The 16,711-nt window shown below is 39.1% G+C and overlaps 1 protein-coding gene across 1 annotated transcript in view; it reads right to left on the minus strand.

The window, feature by feature from the left end:
* Positions 1-6,306: 6,306 nt before the first annotated feature.
* CHAT (choline O-acetyltransferase) overlaps positions 6,307-16,711 on the minus strand; it is a 35,131-nt gene continuing 24,726 nt past the window's right edge. Inside the window, exons 12-15 of the mRNA XM_032191457.1 lie at positions 15,499-15,640; positions 12,263-12,325; positions 8,296-8,433; positions 6,307-6,561 (exon numbers count right to left, since the gene is read on the minus strand). Coding sequence (XP_032047348.1) covers positions 6,307-6,561; positions 8,296-8,433; positions 12,263-12,325; positions 15,499-15,640 — 598 coding nt within the window. The remainder of the gene's footprint in view (positions 6,562-8,295; positions 8,434-12,262; positions 12,326-15,498; positions 15,641-16,711) is intronic.

A 16,711-nucleotide genomic window follows, 5' to 3' on the forward strand; every position in this document is an offset into this window, starting at 1 on the left:
AAGCTCTTTGACTCTCCTGAATCAATATATATAAATATATAAATATATGTATGCCTCTATGTGGGGCACTGCAATGGTATTATTTTTGGTTTGCCAGGGGAGAAGGAAGGGGAGCTGAATAAATAAACAAACTAAGACCCAAGCATATAAGTTTTAACTGTGGACTGAAATCTAACTGGTTTTCTTGTGATTGTGTAGTGGTGCATGCAGGAAGGCCTTGAGAGAGTGCACTCCTAGGCATTGCCTTAACTGCTGAACTGTTCTCTCTTCCTGATTGTGCCCTTTAAAATGCCTCAAATATAAAGTAATGCAAGCTTAGAAGAGTTAATGTTGACAGAACTTGGACTGTTTATGCCTTAGGAAGTGCTCACTTCAAAATGTAAGTGCTTTCAGTGAGAGACTGGGATGAATAAAACTTTGTGCTTACCAAAATCCAGGTCATTGATGTTGCAGCGAAATACAGTCTCCTCGTTTACTATGAGTTCTACAGTATTCCAGTCTGGTATCTCCTCTAGAATCAGCTGGTGCCCATCTGCCTGCAGGACAGCTGGAAAAGGGTGAAGAAGCAGTGAGCGGTATTGCATTTGCGTGCTTTGCTGTGAACTCCTGGTATATTGAAGTTCTAGGGCTTATGAGAGCAAGAAGCAAATAACAGTGTTAATGTAACTAAGTGCTGTACAAAACTCCCTACAACTCCTGTCTGCTTTGATATCTAGCTTCTCTATTATTACAGTAATGGATCTCCTTTGAATGAAGCCTCCACCCTCTGTCATTTCTAGTTCTAGCAGTAAAAGGCAAGAAATTCATTATGTACTCATATTTGCTATTAACTGGCACAGCAGCTGTAAGAAACACAATGTATTTATTTGCAAGTACCATGGAATAAGATTAAATACAAAAGAAATCTCCAGTAAACGTTAGGATGGTGCTATAGAACAGCTGGAACATTAAGTGAACAACCTTGATAACCCAATTGTTCATTGACGCATAATTCATTTCACTTCTGCTTAAAGAGTAATTCTTCAGTAAGGAGTAATTCCTCAGTACATTAAAGCCTTGAGATTTTGTGAAGCTGAGAATCAAGCCAGAGGGGACAAAACCTTCTCTCAACCTACGTATTTGTTTAGCTGAATTAGGTGTGTTTTGGGTTTATTACAGTACATTGCATAGTGTTGTAAATTAATCAGAACAGGGGAAGTGAGAACTCGATGCAGTTCCAGCAGCACATAAATGTCTCATGCTTCTGCATGGGCACCCATGGATTTAAGGATTTATTTATTTGTTTGTTTGTTTATTTTATTCATCTCATCCCATGGCTTTTTGTTTGTTTGTTTGTTTTACTAGGCAGAAGCAGGCTCCTGGATACTTAACATTTATGCTCTTGCCTTTTCAGTTTTTATTGGCAATGTTCTAAGGCTGAGACCACGTTCTGACCACTGCACATGAGTTATTTTGGTCCATGTTTTATTGATAAAAGCAGATAGGAATATCGCTCTCACTGTCCCAGTTCCATAGCAGTTGTGTGACTTGTCAGGGTTTCAGGGTTGGTGTTTCCTTGCTGAAAGTGGCATGGCTCAAGCACTTAACCTAACTGTATCCACCTGTGACGGCAACTCCTAGCATTTCAATTTACTGAAGAAACAATAGCGAAAATGGCTGAGTGAGGAGTACAGTTCATGAAGCAGCATGATGAGTTCCTGCTGTGCTTTTTTTTTTTTTTTTTTTTTTTTTTTTTGTCAGCTGAGCAGAATCCCCATCAGACGATTTTCACTGCTTTCTAGCAAATTGCAATGGCAATCTCTGGCAATTAATTCATGCTCATAAAATGGATGAGAGCTGGTGTCTCTGTGCTGTTAGCTGGAGATCCGTCCCTGGGGGGACAGCTCCCCACAGCACTTGTTGGTCTTGCGAGGTAAGGCCTGGTCCTTCCCAGTCCCTACCTGAGGTCGCTGGGGTGGCCTGGCAGCCCCAGCCGGGTAACCTGAGTGGAGTGCCAGCAGCAGCAGTCCTGTGAGTGAACCCGGGCTCTTCGTATGTTTCCAGTGCCAACCCAGTACTGGTTTGTCCGAGACTTGTTTGTCTATTGCTGTTGTATCTATGATCTAAGGCCTTTATAATCACAAAATGTGACTTGTTTTAATACTTCAGGTCACACACGTACAATGCGATTTATCTGGTAACTTTAGATGAATTTTGCTAGGCAGAAATCTTTATTATGTGTCCTGTTATAGGCAGAAAACGTTAAAATGAAGGGAAAGCGTTGCTCATTCCCTAATGAGCAGCATCTGGGCTGCAGCAATCCTTGTTTTCTCGAGGAATCGTTTTCAATAGACTAGCTACACCTCATTTCTCGGTGTAGCCCCTCCCGCCCCGTCCCGCACCTCGCAGGCCCTGCAGGCGGGCGGCGCTGTTGTGCGGCAGCCCGTGGCGCCACGCCGGGCCCTGCAGCACCCGTACCACCGCGCCTCGCGCCATGCCGCCGCCTGACGGGGCGCGCGCAGCGGCCGTTGGGTGACCGTTGGGCGACCGTTGGCGGCGCCGTCGTCCCCGCTCCTTCCCCCGCGAGGGGCTGGGTGGTGGTGTGTGGCACCAAGAGGCGACAAGCTGTCTTCTGGGGGCTTTTATTGGCGGCGTGAGCTGAGGGAGGGTGTCCAGCGTCTGCTCCAGGTCGCATATATACATATACGTTAATACAAGTACAGATAAATACGTTCCAATAGAGCAAGAAACATAACCGAAGCGTAATGTGCTATAAATAAGCATTTACATTTGTCATAAATCTATACTATCTTATAAAAATAAAAGTTATCACTAAAATAGTTCTCTATCTTGTAACACGTGCAGCAGCAGCAGCAGTTCAGGTGCGTTGTCACAACCATGCCCCGCTCTAATCACAGACAGCAGAGGGTCTTGGACAGCACTCACAGGAAGTGAGGTCGGGTTCTTGCACCCTTAAAACACCAATTTTGAAGTCAAGTTTCTTTTGGTTTTGTTCACCGTGAATATAGAGGTTCACAAAAATCTGCTTTTTAATTGCTACATCCCAGTGCTGTGTGTATGTGGGAGCAGACCTATGAAGAGAATGAAATAGTTACCACCTTAAAATTATCTTGCAGAGAGTTTGTATTTCTCAGGTCCCACTAAGAGGTCTCGTTTAATCATTGCCACTTGTTATATTAATGGCTTAGGCTGTCAATCAGGATTTTCAACCTTTTTAATAAGAACAATCTATTCCATTGTTTTCTGGTTGGAAATATTTTAAATGTGTCTCATTTGATTTCCACAAATACATGTGCACAGAATGTATTTTAAAACTTAAGAAGAGAACTTAATTTGTATAATACAACTAATGTTAAATAAACTCCTATTTCCTGAAATCCTTGGTAGGTGGATCTGCAGCATGGGATGATATCATACAGGTGTAGGGGATTCTGGTAACTGAGAAGCAGCATGGTCCCTTATGAAGTTCCTGCTGGCAAACTGAGGATAAGTTTGTAATGTCCTGTGCTGTGAATTTTATCCATCTTTAAGTTATTCAAGACTCTCCAGTTTAAACAAACCAGGAACCAAGTCTGAAATTTCTTAAATGGAGTAAGGTACTTTGCAGATGCTACAGTTAGCATGAGTAATGACTGAGGTTAAACACATACATAAATGGAGGGATTGAATTTGTTGAAGCTATTCAGGTATTCAGGCAGATCACTAAGTATCTGAGGTACAAGGATAGAATGCTTTGCTAAATTAATAGGAAGCGTTGGGTGGTCACTGGTTTCTTTCTCAAGTAAGAATAAGATGTCAGCATTTTCCACCACCAGTATTTTCTGATGTCAAAAAATCCAAAACACTTGTTATAGCAGCTACAGACAAGGTGCTCTTAACAATATATAGGTATAAAATTTTAGTAGTTGGAGTTTCTGCCTGAATTATCAGTAATTGTGTGCTGAGTACAGTGTCTGAGCTACTGTTAAAATCCCAGACAAAAAAAAAAAGTAAAATGCAAACACAGGTAATGTCTGCAAATAAATATTTACATCTATCAAACTACGAATACAAAATGAAATGATATATTTAATTAGAATTAAATTAATAAATAATCAAATATCAATTTCGGCATTTTATACACTTAAAGTATGGTCATAATTTCAAACAGTTATATAACAAAAATCTTGAGATTGTAGTGCTACATTTATGTTAAAAGAGCAGAATGCCTTTGCAGTGACATAAGACAGCAAAATTACTGGGAATGTTTCAAAGTAATTTTTGTAATTATAGCATGGGAACAATTTCAAGTCATAACTTGAACAGTATACCCATTAAGTGAACATTCAGTTTGACTAACGCTTTTTAAAAATTATTATTATTTTTTATAGGGACATTTTAGGGGGACATTTTAACTTTGGGGCAGCTTTTACAACATAGTATTATTTACATAATTTAAAAATAAATTCTGTCTTTGGTTTGAACCACACTCATGGAGTAATAAAACATACATATTTTTAAAACAACACATTAATTAAAAATAAAAATAAAAAGAGCCCAGCCCTCAATCACTGTAAATCAACATAGCTGATTTGCTCGCACATAGCTGACTTGCTCCAATTGATTATTAGGCTCACTGTGCTTTCCTATGAGGGCTTGTGGATTGCAGACTATTTAATTGGATGTATGCAACTTGAAAGAGGCAGTAAAATAAGCATGGGCATAAGTAATCTACTGAGTCAGTATCTAGAGTTCTTAGACAGAAACATATCTGTGCTTCTAGTTTATTGTACTAAATCCATTCCCTTGCTTTCAGGCCTATGAGTGCTAAGATTCAGTCTACAAAGGAAGAAAAAAGGTCTCCGCTTCTCCACATGCAAGTCCCTGTGCAGACTTCTGAGTGTGCTCCAGTGTGCCTAACAAAAGATCAGCGCTGGATTCAGCTAGTGTCTTTAGTCTGTCACCAAGTTATATTCTAACAATTACGACTGAACAGTGCTAAACAAGGCAACATACATGTATTTCAGCTTGAGAGAAGGTATCTGAAAATACCAGTCCGTGGAAGGATTTGTAGGGAGTTAAGGAGATAATGAGAAAAAACTCAGGATTATATGCATAGAAAAGGTGGAAATTACCAGGTACTATATTATTTTTGCAATTGAATTTACTGTATGTTGCAGAATATGATACCATATATCTGATATTAAAAAAATATAAAATATAAATCTCTCCCAGGTGGGATAATGCAAAGCTGATATGAGTACCACTGCTCTTAAACTGGTATTTATTGTTCTATCTTGGGGACTTCCTCGTCTTGCAAGTTTGCCTCTTCATTCTAGTTATTTATTGCTGTTTGATTTTCTGTGGTTGCATACAGCTGTCCTGATAGTCACAGGGACAGAATTCATTCCTGTGCAAACAAAAAATTCCTGTGCAAAAAAAAAAAGGTTTTAAGCAGAATTGAATTGCACTTATGCTTTGTGCTTTGCCTCTTTGTTTGTTAGATTGGATTTTGCTCACTGGCAGAAAGAAATAATTAAGTCAATTCATTATGGACAAAATTCTTCCATTTCTATTTGATGGACCTTATCTCAAATATGCTGCTTTCAGGATGGGCCTGTGCTTGAGGCCGTTGCAAACCAGAATAAAGGCAAAACTACTTGTGCAGCATTTTTGGATTGGGGGAACATGCAGATACTGTTCTGATTTTCTTATAATCTGTTGTTGTTTGTAGAAATACATGGCAACCACTATTAAAAATTATCTGCTTTTATAATGTTGGAAATAGGATGGTGGTATTCAATACTCTTCATGCAAATTTCATGACTTAATGACAACAGCTTATTATTTACAATGTTATGCTCAATATACCTAGTAGGGGAAACTACTGTTTTGTTTTTTTCTTCTGTTTTCTTTGCATGCAAACCTTTCAGGAAGACATGAAAATGATTTAGAACTACTTGCAGGGGATATTAATTAATTGGTGTGCTGTAGTGTTTTATTCATGTCATAGACAAACTTAATTTTTTTTAGATGATAAAGTGGCATAAATCAATTATGGTTAGAAATAGTAGTACAATACAGGCACATATTACTGCCTCCTTCATTTCAGCCAGTGAGACCAAACCTTTTTGCTGACTCTCAAGCATGAAATGGAAGATTTCATATTTATAGGGCTTTAAATGTTGGCAACAATGTAAAACACATGACATTTTTGTTCTACACTGAAATATTACTAGTACTATCTTGCCTTTGAACAACTATGTCATTGTTTCTTCATAGGGTGGATTTAGCAAAATAATTCCCACAGCCTCTTAGGGTTTGTGGTCACTGCAACCGTCTGGCTTCTTCTTTTTTAGCAAGTGGCTTTGCTGCGGTAGAGTTGTATTTGCTGCACAGATCTCTGATTTCTAGGAGACTTTCTTCCACAGCTTTTGCCAGCATGTCTGAGGAGGTTTCTTTGCAGTCTTTAAAGCTTGAAATGCAGAATAATATATGCTCTGGCTGAGGGTTATAACATGCCCCGTAGCCGTTGGGCACCACAGGCCCATAGCAGCAGAACATTTCCATAGTAGTTGGAACCTGGGTACAGGGAGAAGGTAAGGAGTGATTTCTGATTAATCAAGACACCTGAAATCAGCTGGTTAAGAATGAGGAAAAAGATAAACAAATTCTACTAATGCTCAAAATGTGGAGAATCCCCTTTGTAGAGTATGAGTTCCTTCAGAAGTCTAGACCTGGAGCTGATATGTGGAAAGTAAAAGCTGAACCCGGTATAGAAGTTTGTTTTCCAAGGTCTGAGAGTTGGTATCATTTGAAGGGGATAAAATGCATTTCTCACTTGATACAGATATTTAACATATATAAGCTTTGTTCCTGACAGATAAGGAACTTTTAAGGCTGTATGTAATTTTGATACATTCTCATGATGCATAAGACTTTTCTAAGGTTTGTAATTTCATAAGGTTATCTTAAGGTTATGTTAACCTTCTAGTGTGAAGAGCGTAATCAATTATAGAAAGTAGTATCATCCATTTCTATATGAGCTTATATTCTAATAATAATTTATATTCTAATCCTAGTATTCATTAATTGTGATGCTGTGTAAAAGCATATTTTAATGCATCTGGGTGCTATATTTCCATTACACCTCAGTTTAATCCTAGCATAATACAGGAGTGAAACACTTTCTCCTGGAGAAAATAAAAGATGTGTTAGAAATCTGTGCTTCAGACTTTGTGCACATGGGCCTTCAGAAATGACATTTGGCTTTTTAATGGTGTAGAACAAGCCATTAGTCCTGCTAATAGAGCCATAGAATTGTCAGATAAATTTGCTGCGCAACAGCCGAAGGCCATAAAGCTATTCAGAAACACTCTTTGCTCACGGATAGTTTCTTGGAGAATTTATGTAGTAGGGTGTTGGTTACATTCACTCATGTCTCAAGCCTACAAACATTATGACAAGATCAAATTACTTATTAAGGCTTTATGCTGTAGCATGATATTATAAGTCTTTTTTGTTGCATAGTTCCAATCCATGCTGCTGGGTTAGTGTTTCAGAAAATGAATTCCTGCAGAAATTTCTTCTTTCATTAGGATTGCTACTATATGCAATGAAACATTTAATTTTTAGGCTGTATGCAACAAAGGATGTTTCCTTATTCAGAATATTAAATGTAGGAAATGTTCGCTCTTAGAGTATCTTAGTATAGTTGCACAGAACTGTAAATCCGCAACTGTCTAAAATGTCTGTAAATCTAAGAATCATGTCTGCACGGATTGCAGTCTTACACTGAATAACTGAAGGCTCTTGAAGATTTCTAACACAGCTACTTTTAAGAGTAAAATTTTCCCATGCCTTTTAGCTTTTCTTTCTCAGAGCGGCAGCCTGCCTGGCTTGTGGCTGTACAAGTCACAGGAACAGAACTCCCACTAGAGCTGGCACCTCAGGGGAAGAAGGAAAAGAAAGGAAACAGGAAGATACATAGTATGGGAAGTGAGGAAACACCGAGCCCTTGTACAAATTTTACTGAATTTGTATGTGTGCATTTCCAGAATTTCTGGGAAGGGCTTTGTGATGCTGTTAGTGAACTGATAACTTCAGTAGATACTGAAGTTAGATCAGCCAGTAGATACTGTGCTGATTTTGAAGAGCAAGACAAAACTGGATTAAAAAATTTGCAGATTTCTTGATGGTACTAGCATTTATTTATTTATTTATTAATCTATCGTTCCCATTGTGAGATACAGGGTCTGGCAGAACACAGATTAATTAGCCCTTGGTTAGCAAGACCAATGGATAGGAAAAACTCACCTGGCTGGTTGAAAGGATGAATCGATTGCTTGTCAAATACGTCTCATCTGTAAATATCTCTGGCAGTTCCTTGAAGTGTTCTTGTGCCGCCTCTCTCAGGCCTAGTAGATGATTGTCTATTGCCATCCCAGTAATAGCCTGTGTACAACATGACAGACACCAGCAGTTAACTGAGTACGCAGGCGCTTTGCTGGCTGCTGCTGCCTTGCTTTCTGCTCAGAGCTGATGAACTTTTCTTGAGTGTTGTAATGCCAGTAATGTGCAGATATTGCTCAGAGTGTGTGCTTTGCTAATGGTCAGTAACTAGATGTCCATATGGTGCTTTGAAAATGTAAAAATTAGGAAGGAGATGGTCTGGAGATGTGTTTTGTGCTGATGTTATCTGGAGTTCTAGGTGCACATAATTTCTCAAACAAATATTCTCTGTGAATATCACGGAGTGGGCTTTCAGAGCTGCTGAAGGGAGCAGAAAAGAAAGGAAGTTTCAAAACACTTCCAAATAAGAACAAATTAATCTTTTGTTGCCTTACTACCTGGGTCTCATTCTGGCAGGTCTGTCATTGCATAAAAGCTAGATCCAAAGATCTAGTAGATGTCTACTACCAGATTTACTAGGGATCACAGAACAACTTAATTTGGAAGGGACCTCTGGAAGTCTTTCTGATTCCACTACATCTCAGTGCAGAGCCCATATAAAAGTTAGATCCAGTTTGAAGTGTAGAATGGATAGATCTCCCGTTCTATCACAGATCTGCTAGTGTTCTCCACCACTTGAGAAGACTAGGATTAGGGGTGCAGATGTCTTCTCTGTTTCATTCACTGCCCCAATTTCCATTTTCATTGCAGAGCTGGATTATCTCAGGGGCAGCCCTTACTTTAGCCCTCCCTCTAATGAGGCAATTGAAAACAGCAAGTGTAGGAAGCATAGGGACGTGCTGGTGTCCAGCTGTCAGGAGCTAACTAGTGCCAACCCTGCAGTAAGTCTGTCCCCTGTGGGTTTACTGTCTAGCTATCTCCCGCTGTAGACTTCAGGAATTTAATTAGCTTTAAGATCTTTCCCTGCTAGCAAATGTGATTGAAGATGGCTAATGGGATCAAAAGTCAGTAGAAAGAGTGGGCAGACAGTACAGTTACGGGAGCTTTGTTGCTTTAGGAAACCAAGTCAAAATGTTGGCATCTGAAGAAGAGTGCTGGGCTGATCCAACCAGGCAGGAATTGCCTCAGATGATCCTTCAGTCTGGGCTGATCCTTGCTGGAGAGGGCACAGTTTGTAAGGACTGAGCTGTGGCTCATTCCTGGATAGCAGGCTAAAGTCATGTAGGAAGGAAATGTAGAACAAGGGAAACAAGCAGCCAGAGAGAGCAGGTAGGATTTAATAAAAATAAAAATAATAAAAAAAACAAGCTAGTTTTCCTCTTAAGGGGAGAATTAAAATAAATAAATAAATAAAAGGCACAAGCTTGGTTTTCCTCTTGAGAGGAGAATCATTTTAACCACTAATGAGTGCCTGAAGCAAGGGGCTGGGAGTGCATAATCTTATTTGGCTTAATAAGGAGTAGGCACCCATTGGGAAGGGGGCCATTTGTTCATCAGCCCAGATGGAGCAAGGATGCTGCAAAAGGTAGCATGCATCAGGGTAGTGTTTATGTTGTTTTTTCCCATAGAGGGAAACTGACTTGATAATCAAAGGAAATATTTTGCTATCGCACAAGATTTATAAGGCTGTTAGCAATGACATTTTTGCAACATAGATCAATGTCATGTCTGAAGAGAGGCTGAGACGGGCTAACGAAATAAACTGTGAGTCAACGCATAGGAAAAAACTGTGCTAAATTGAATTTTAGAGCTCCACATTTAAGATAGCAATGCTACTAGTAAGCCCTAACAAGGGGAAATAAAATCATTAAATTGCTTTTTGTTTTATGAAGTAGACTTTTTTGTTTTTCTTAGGAGCTATTACATTTCAGTCTGTTACACCCAATTTAGTCAGACCATGGAAGTCTTGCCCCTAGTTTAAATGCACATCAATTAAATCTGCTATTCTGACAAAGAAAGGGGCACTTGGTGAGAAGAAATACCTAAAGGCCTTTTAAAATGTAAAGATAAGTAAAATCACCATAGGAAAATTAAGTATTTTCCCATGAGCTGTACTTGAGGGTGAATTTTATAACATTTTCTTGAACAGAAATTACTTGGAGGGAAGGTTTTATAGAACATATATATATAGGTGTGTATATATATATATTTAAAGAGATGTCATACAGGAAATCCATCGGTTGTGACCTAGTAGATCTGCAGCATGTTGTGTTCATTGTGTGATTTCTCTGAGATGGTTCGGGTGAGATAGTTACTTGTCTCTGCTTTAGAGATGTTGTTGTGTCTTAGCTTCAAGAAGGCATGGTCTTGGCATTATACTTGAAACACAAAACTGCTTTCCTTCCCTGGTTCTTTTGTTTCACGGTCCTAGGAATAAATCCTGCCTCAAAGCAACACTTCACCTCTCCAGTGCCCTGGGTATACCTCTGAAACCACCCCTGGACGTGAATGATTTCTTGAATATTACGAGTAGTTAAACAGCAATCAGTACTGTGGGTTTGTTAGGCAATGGTCTGAGGCAAAACTACGGGTAGCAAATTCACTTAACATAGCTGGTTATTAACATGTATTAATTTCATGAGTGGTTTGACAAAGTTGTTTGTAGAGGAAATCTGTGCTTTGTCCTGGCACAGTGGGATGTGGAGCATTACTCAGGCTGAATGGTCTCATTTGTAATCAGCAGAAAATGAGTTGCATTTGATACCATTCAGCGAAAAAATAATCAGTTTAGTGTCTCTTCCTTTTGTTAGACACTACATTCAGGTCTTTAAAAGACTTACTATAATTGTTTCCTCATTGTTAATGACACTTTTTATAAATTACACTTTGCCCAGTATACTGGACAATCTGAGGAGCTGCATTCTCAGCTGCTGACCACTGACTCAGTCAAAATTACTGCTTTTGTCAGCTGAGGACCAGGTCCCAGATAAGGACCTCTCACCTCTAGGGAAGAGGAACATAAGAAAATGAACAACTGGTTCATTCTGAAGAGAAAAAAACAAACATCTCTGAATATGTTACAGTTGTCAAAAGCTTGTATGTAATGTTATAGCTTATGGATATGAAAGCCTGTAAATTTGGGGGATCTGGATTTTGAAATTGGAGTTCTATTTTGTCTGCGTATTACACTGCAGTGAAATCAATTGCTTTTAAGCCTTGCTTACTTTTTTCACGATAAGGTGTTCAGTTACTGCTTCATCTTAGAATACCTCATTTCCACTTTTCTTGGCTATCTGCATGGCTAATTCTTCATGAGGGTCACAAGAAGCACAGAATAAAGGCTTATTTCATCTGGTTAGTGTTCTGCATTGCAAACCTTTCAATACTTTTTTCAACAAACAAAACAAAACGGAAAACAAAAACCAATACCACAACAAAACAAACAAACAAAAAAAAAACCAACACTCTGTTGTTATATTTTGATTGCAAACTCTTTACAGTGAAAGCCATTTTTGAATTGTTAACTTGTACTGCACAAAGCTTAGTGGAATCCTAATTCATGTCTGGGACTCCTAATTATGACATTGATACAAATTATAAATGTTTAAAAGATGCACGTTCCCCATGCATACAATGAATACAGAGGGTCATGCTCCATGACAGATCAAGATGTGTGAGGTGGTCAAGAGTAGTGGTCTTGCCATTGATGTTTTTTGCAGAATTCTGTTATTTTGCTTTCCAGGAAGTGAGTTTAGGTGAATATGGTTATTTGGAGGGTGTTTGGGTCATCAGAAACGTTCGTGTGACACAGTGGATAATTTTAAGGTTTAGAGATATGTACATTTTGTGATGCTTAGTTAATGATTGTATCTTCAGACTTTTGGTGAAAAAACAACTAGTTCTTATTCAGACAAAACAGTATTTTACTTACCAGAATAGTGTAATTAGTCTGAGCTGCAATTGCATCCTTAAATCTCTGCATCTTCTCGGAGTCCTGTTGGGGGAATTGAAATATCTCTCTTATTGCCTAAACTCTTAAAGAAATCACATTGTCCAATAATTAACCGGCAACCAAACAACAGGCACTCTCAAAATGTCCTTTGTTCCTTGCTCAGGTGTAAGTACTCCTTATAACTGAAAAGTCATGGGGATTCAGTGTCCTGCTCAGTAACCATGCCTGGCTGTGCAAGGGTTGAACAGGCTCATTGGTGGCGGTTTGTTTGAGGTCAAGGAAAGATCTGCAGCTCCTTTCCACGGATTTTGGGTGTGTAGGTTATTACTAATTGAACCACTCCATCTGAAGTAGTAAAATAATTGCTGAGTATAATTCAGTGTTTTCAAAACAGCCAGGCATCTTCTCCAGCATGGTTCATCTGGCCAATGACATTGATATTAATGAAAACTATTACTGATATTTTACTAGCTGGTCCAAAAAAAAAAATAAAATAAATTACTCCCCTGTGTGAAAGGGCATCTAGAATTTTTCAAGGCTGTTCTACCCTGCACAGATGCCTTGGATTTCAAATAACAAGCTAGTAAATTTTAGATCCTGTCAAATGTACATCGAATCAGATGCTGCAACTTTGGGAGACCCTGAAACAGGCAGAAATGACTGGGCCCACAGATGAACAGGGAGCCTTCAGCTCCTATGAACGATGAATGATCTTTTGAACAAAGAAATCATTTTAGAAACAATTCAAGGCCACCATCAGGGACCTTCGAAGTTAGAGTCTATTTTTTTCATAGGGCTAGATTCAGGCCTTAGTTCCCTTAGAGAGATTAAATTACCACATGCAGTCTTTAAATCTGTTTAATTTACAGCTATTCAAGCAATCTCTGCAGTGTCAGATGCTGTTTTTTTTTTTTTTTTTTACAGCAAGTGTCAAATGCATGAGATATTTCTCCTTCTAGAGAATCAATCTGACTCGATCAATCTTTGGTGACTGTTCAAGCTATCATTTGACAATCATTTTTATTAGCATCATATAGGAAATTTGTTTTTAATTTGATTTGGATTAATGGCTATTAACAAACTGTATTTTGGGGGAGTCCAAGGATACTTGAACCAAGTGATGCATCTCATTGTCCAAAAAAAATTAAAAATGAATCCATTCAAATCCAGAGGCAATTTGCAGGTCTAAAGAAGTCACCTTAGAATAGAGTTAAGTGAATTTTGTTTTTCATGAATCTGTGATTGCAATATATACATATTATTGTTATGTATATAGTTATATATTATATATATTGCTGTACATATATGTAGTTTTGGATAGAGAGATGCTCAAATCACAACAAAGATTTCTGTATTATATAAGTTACTGGGAAAGAATAATTACAAATCAGTTTCTATATCCTTTGAATCTCAGTGGACAAGAAGCCAGAAGAATGATCGCTGGATTGGATTGCATTATGCTTGCACATTTCTCAGGGAGAATTAAACCATTATTCTCTGTGTTTGGTACTGCCAAGGCATGCAACATGAAAATTCAGGGGGTGAGACTGAGCTCACTCTGGACTTGCATGGCATTCTTCTGCTTGTTTGTGTGAAGCAATACAATTTAGAACACTGTTAAAAGTGGGCACAGTCTTAGATTTGGGTAGTAAAACAGTGAGAAATGCCAAAGCTTTGGGAGAACTGCAGAAGTCAGTAAGTCGTGGGCCAAGGAGGTTGGAAAGAGATTATTGGAGGGAACAAGAAGGATCTGGCAGAGCAGTGTACCAGGAGCAGGCTGGCTCCTCCTCAGAGTGCTGCTGGCCAGCAGGTACCTGTGTTGGGGCTGAGCCTATGCTGAGTACCTGACTGTGCGGGGGCGGGGAAAGTGTGCAAAGGTGACACCAGCTTCTAATGAAATACCATTATGAGCTGTGTTGTGGGCAGTCAGATGGGACACGAGTAGCAAATAACACAAGCCTTCTCTTGTCTTCTGCACAGTAGTCACTGTAATGTGTGATGGCATGGTCATGATCTGTCCTGAATTAGCCACTCAGCATAGGAAATTACCTCTGCTTTCCTTTGAGTTATTACTTTAACGTGGAACTTATTCAAATGTTCATCATGAGCTAAATCCTGGACGTGGTAACCAGAAAGAGATTGAAAAAGCCATGGAGGAACAATAACTATTTCTCTGGATAATTTTTTCCTCACTCTCTGGGGTATTAGGGCTTGGTTTACAACAGTTTGTTAATTTACACTTAGTCTGCAGCCTGGCATTACTTCTAGCGATGCTATGTTTGATGCTACCTAACAGCAATGTGAGTTGATGCTACTAGATTGGGTTTGCTCTGCAAAATAATTTATACTGTGGCAGCATGTTGCATCTAAACAGCAGCCTGGAAATTCCCTGTACAGCATCAGAGTGCAGTGGGTGGAAGTGGCACACAGCGAGATGCTGAGGGAGGCTCTGCAGGGACGACAGGAGGGACAGGGGCATGGAGCTGTTCATGCAGCTACAGTCTCAGCTCTGTCAGCCAAACCTCTTTGCATGCCCAGCTAATATGCAGAGTACTCATGCTTCTGGCAGACTCTGGCAGCTTCTGGTGGTGGCTCAAAGAAAGGTAACAATTGTTCTTTTTGCAGAATGATGTCAGGACAGTTTGGAGCATTTTTTTTCATTAGCCTGATGAAACTTTTTCATCATGGAAGTTCAGTCCCCTTGGAGAGCCCTGAAAGCTAACGCTATGTGGCAGAAATACAGCTTTAAAACCCAAAAGATCAGCCAAAACTTATCCACTGAAATCCAAGCATGTGAATTATGTCACTTCACGCACTGCGATCTGCTGCAGAGCTACCTACTGCAGGGGGCCAGCCAGGCATTCCCCCTGGTGCAGCAGTATAGTGAATGATCCCAGAACTTTCCATGTTCAGCCTAGATCTCTCTAGAATTGAATCTGGTGATAGCACATTCAGAAGGCAATATTAAGTCTAAAATCAGATGTTTTGTTTCTTTCAATGTCTTATCTATTGAATCCTTTATATGCTTAAGTTAAAAATAAAAAAATAAAAATTTAGCATAACAGTTGGTTTGCACCAAGAGCAAAATCTGTGAGGCCAGTTACTCAGTGCTAGGCCTTTAAGTTCTCAGTTAACAAAGTGAGGTACTGGGGATCATGAATGTATATTTGCTTAGGGTTTTGCCAGGGAAGGCAGAAGGAGACAGACCAACATACCGATAGAGCTGACTTGTCATCAATCATTGCTTTTACAAAAGCAAATGCTTCCGAGGTGGCAGACCTAATATTGTCAACTCTGCCCTCATCAAATCGGCGTATGGAAGCGCTTTCATAGGTAGGGACAAGTCTCCTGTGGCATCTGAGAGAATGAAGTAAGAAAAACAAAGACCAGTTATTTCCAAGGCATCGTAAGGACTAAAGGAAATATAGGCTTGGTACACTTTACTGTTACAGCCATGATTTTATTTTTTGCATATAGTATTCATCCTAATGCTGATAGAATTCAGTAAGAAACTTAAAAAAGATGAATGCTCACTCAACTCTAATATGAGGAGCTTCATGCAGCAGTTTACATTTTAGTTATGTATTGCCAGTAAAAAAATGACTTGCTGTGTAAAAACAAGGCTAGTAAAACTAAAATCTACTGAAAGATCTCAAGGAATGTTTTATTTGTACTGCATCGTAAAATAATTGTGTAATTAATCATTTACTTATAGGAGTGAAATATGTTTTATTTAAAACAAGGAAAAATGAACTCTGAGTGTCAATAAAAAACAGAAAATTAATAGGAGAAAAGCATGCTTTTTGAGACCGAGCTGGAATGAAAACCCACATTGCAAATAAAACAGAGCACAGATTGTTATTTAATTTGGACCCAGGACTATAGCTACTGTTCCTTGCTTCAGAGTGTGCCTTATCTACTTCCAGTAGAATCAGGGGTCTCAGTTATGATGTAGCTGTCCCTGAGGCTGTGGGGCTTTTTTGCATATGTGGGATTTAAATTATTGCTCAGATCCAGATGAAAGTCTTGGACCAGGTCATTGTTGGAGCTTGGTCAATGGAATACGCAAAATGGATGTTTAACAGATTTTTATGGAGTACACAAAATGTGTTAGGCATCTGTTCATTTTGGCTAGGTAAAGACCACTTCAGGATTTAATTTGACATGATAAAGAATTATTCATGTAATAGGCTGTTCTGCAGGAAACCATGCAACCGATCTCTAGCCTGGAGCATTAGCTGTTCTGACAATGTATAAAGCAGCTTTTAACTTTGACAATACCATGGAAATTAGAGGATATTACTAAATCTTGGGATGCCTGTGAAGGCAGTAGCAGAAGTTACTGTCCTGTATAGGAACTCTGATCTGAAATCCTGCAGTAGTGTTTTTCCCTGTGGGCAATTTACCCCACTGCATATGTTGGGGGCA

This window comes from Aythya fuligula, chromosome 7 (genome assembly GCF_009819795.1).
Source record: "Aythya fuligula isolate bAytFul2 chromosome 7, bAytFul2.pri, whole genome shotgun sequence".
Lineage (NCBI taxonomy): Eukaryota > Metazoa > Chordata > Aves > Anseriformes > Anatidae > Aythya > Aythya fuligula.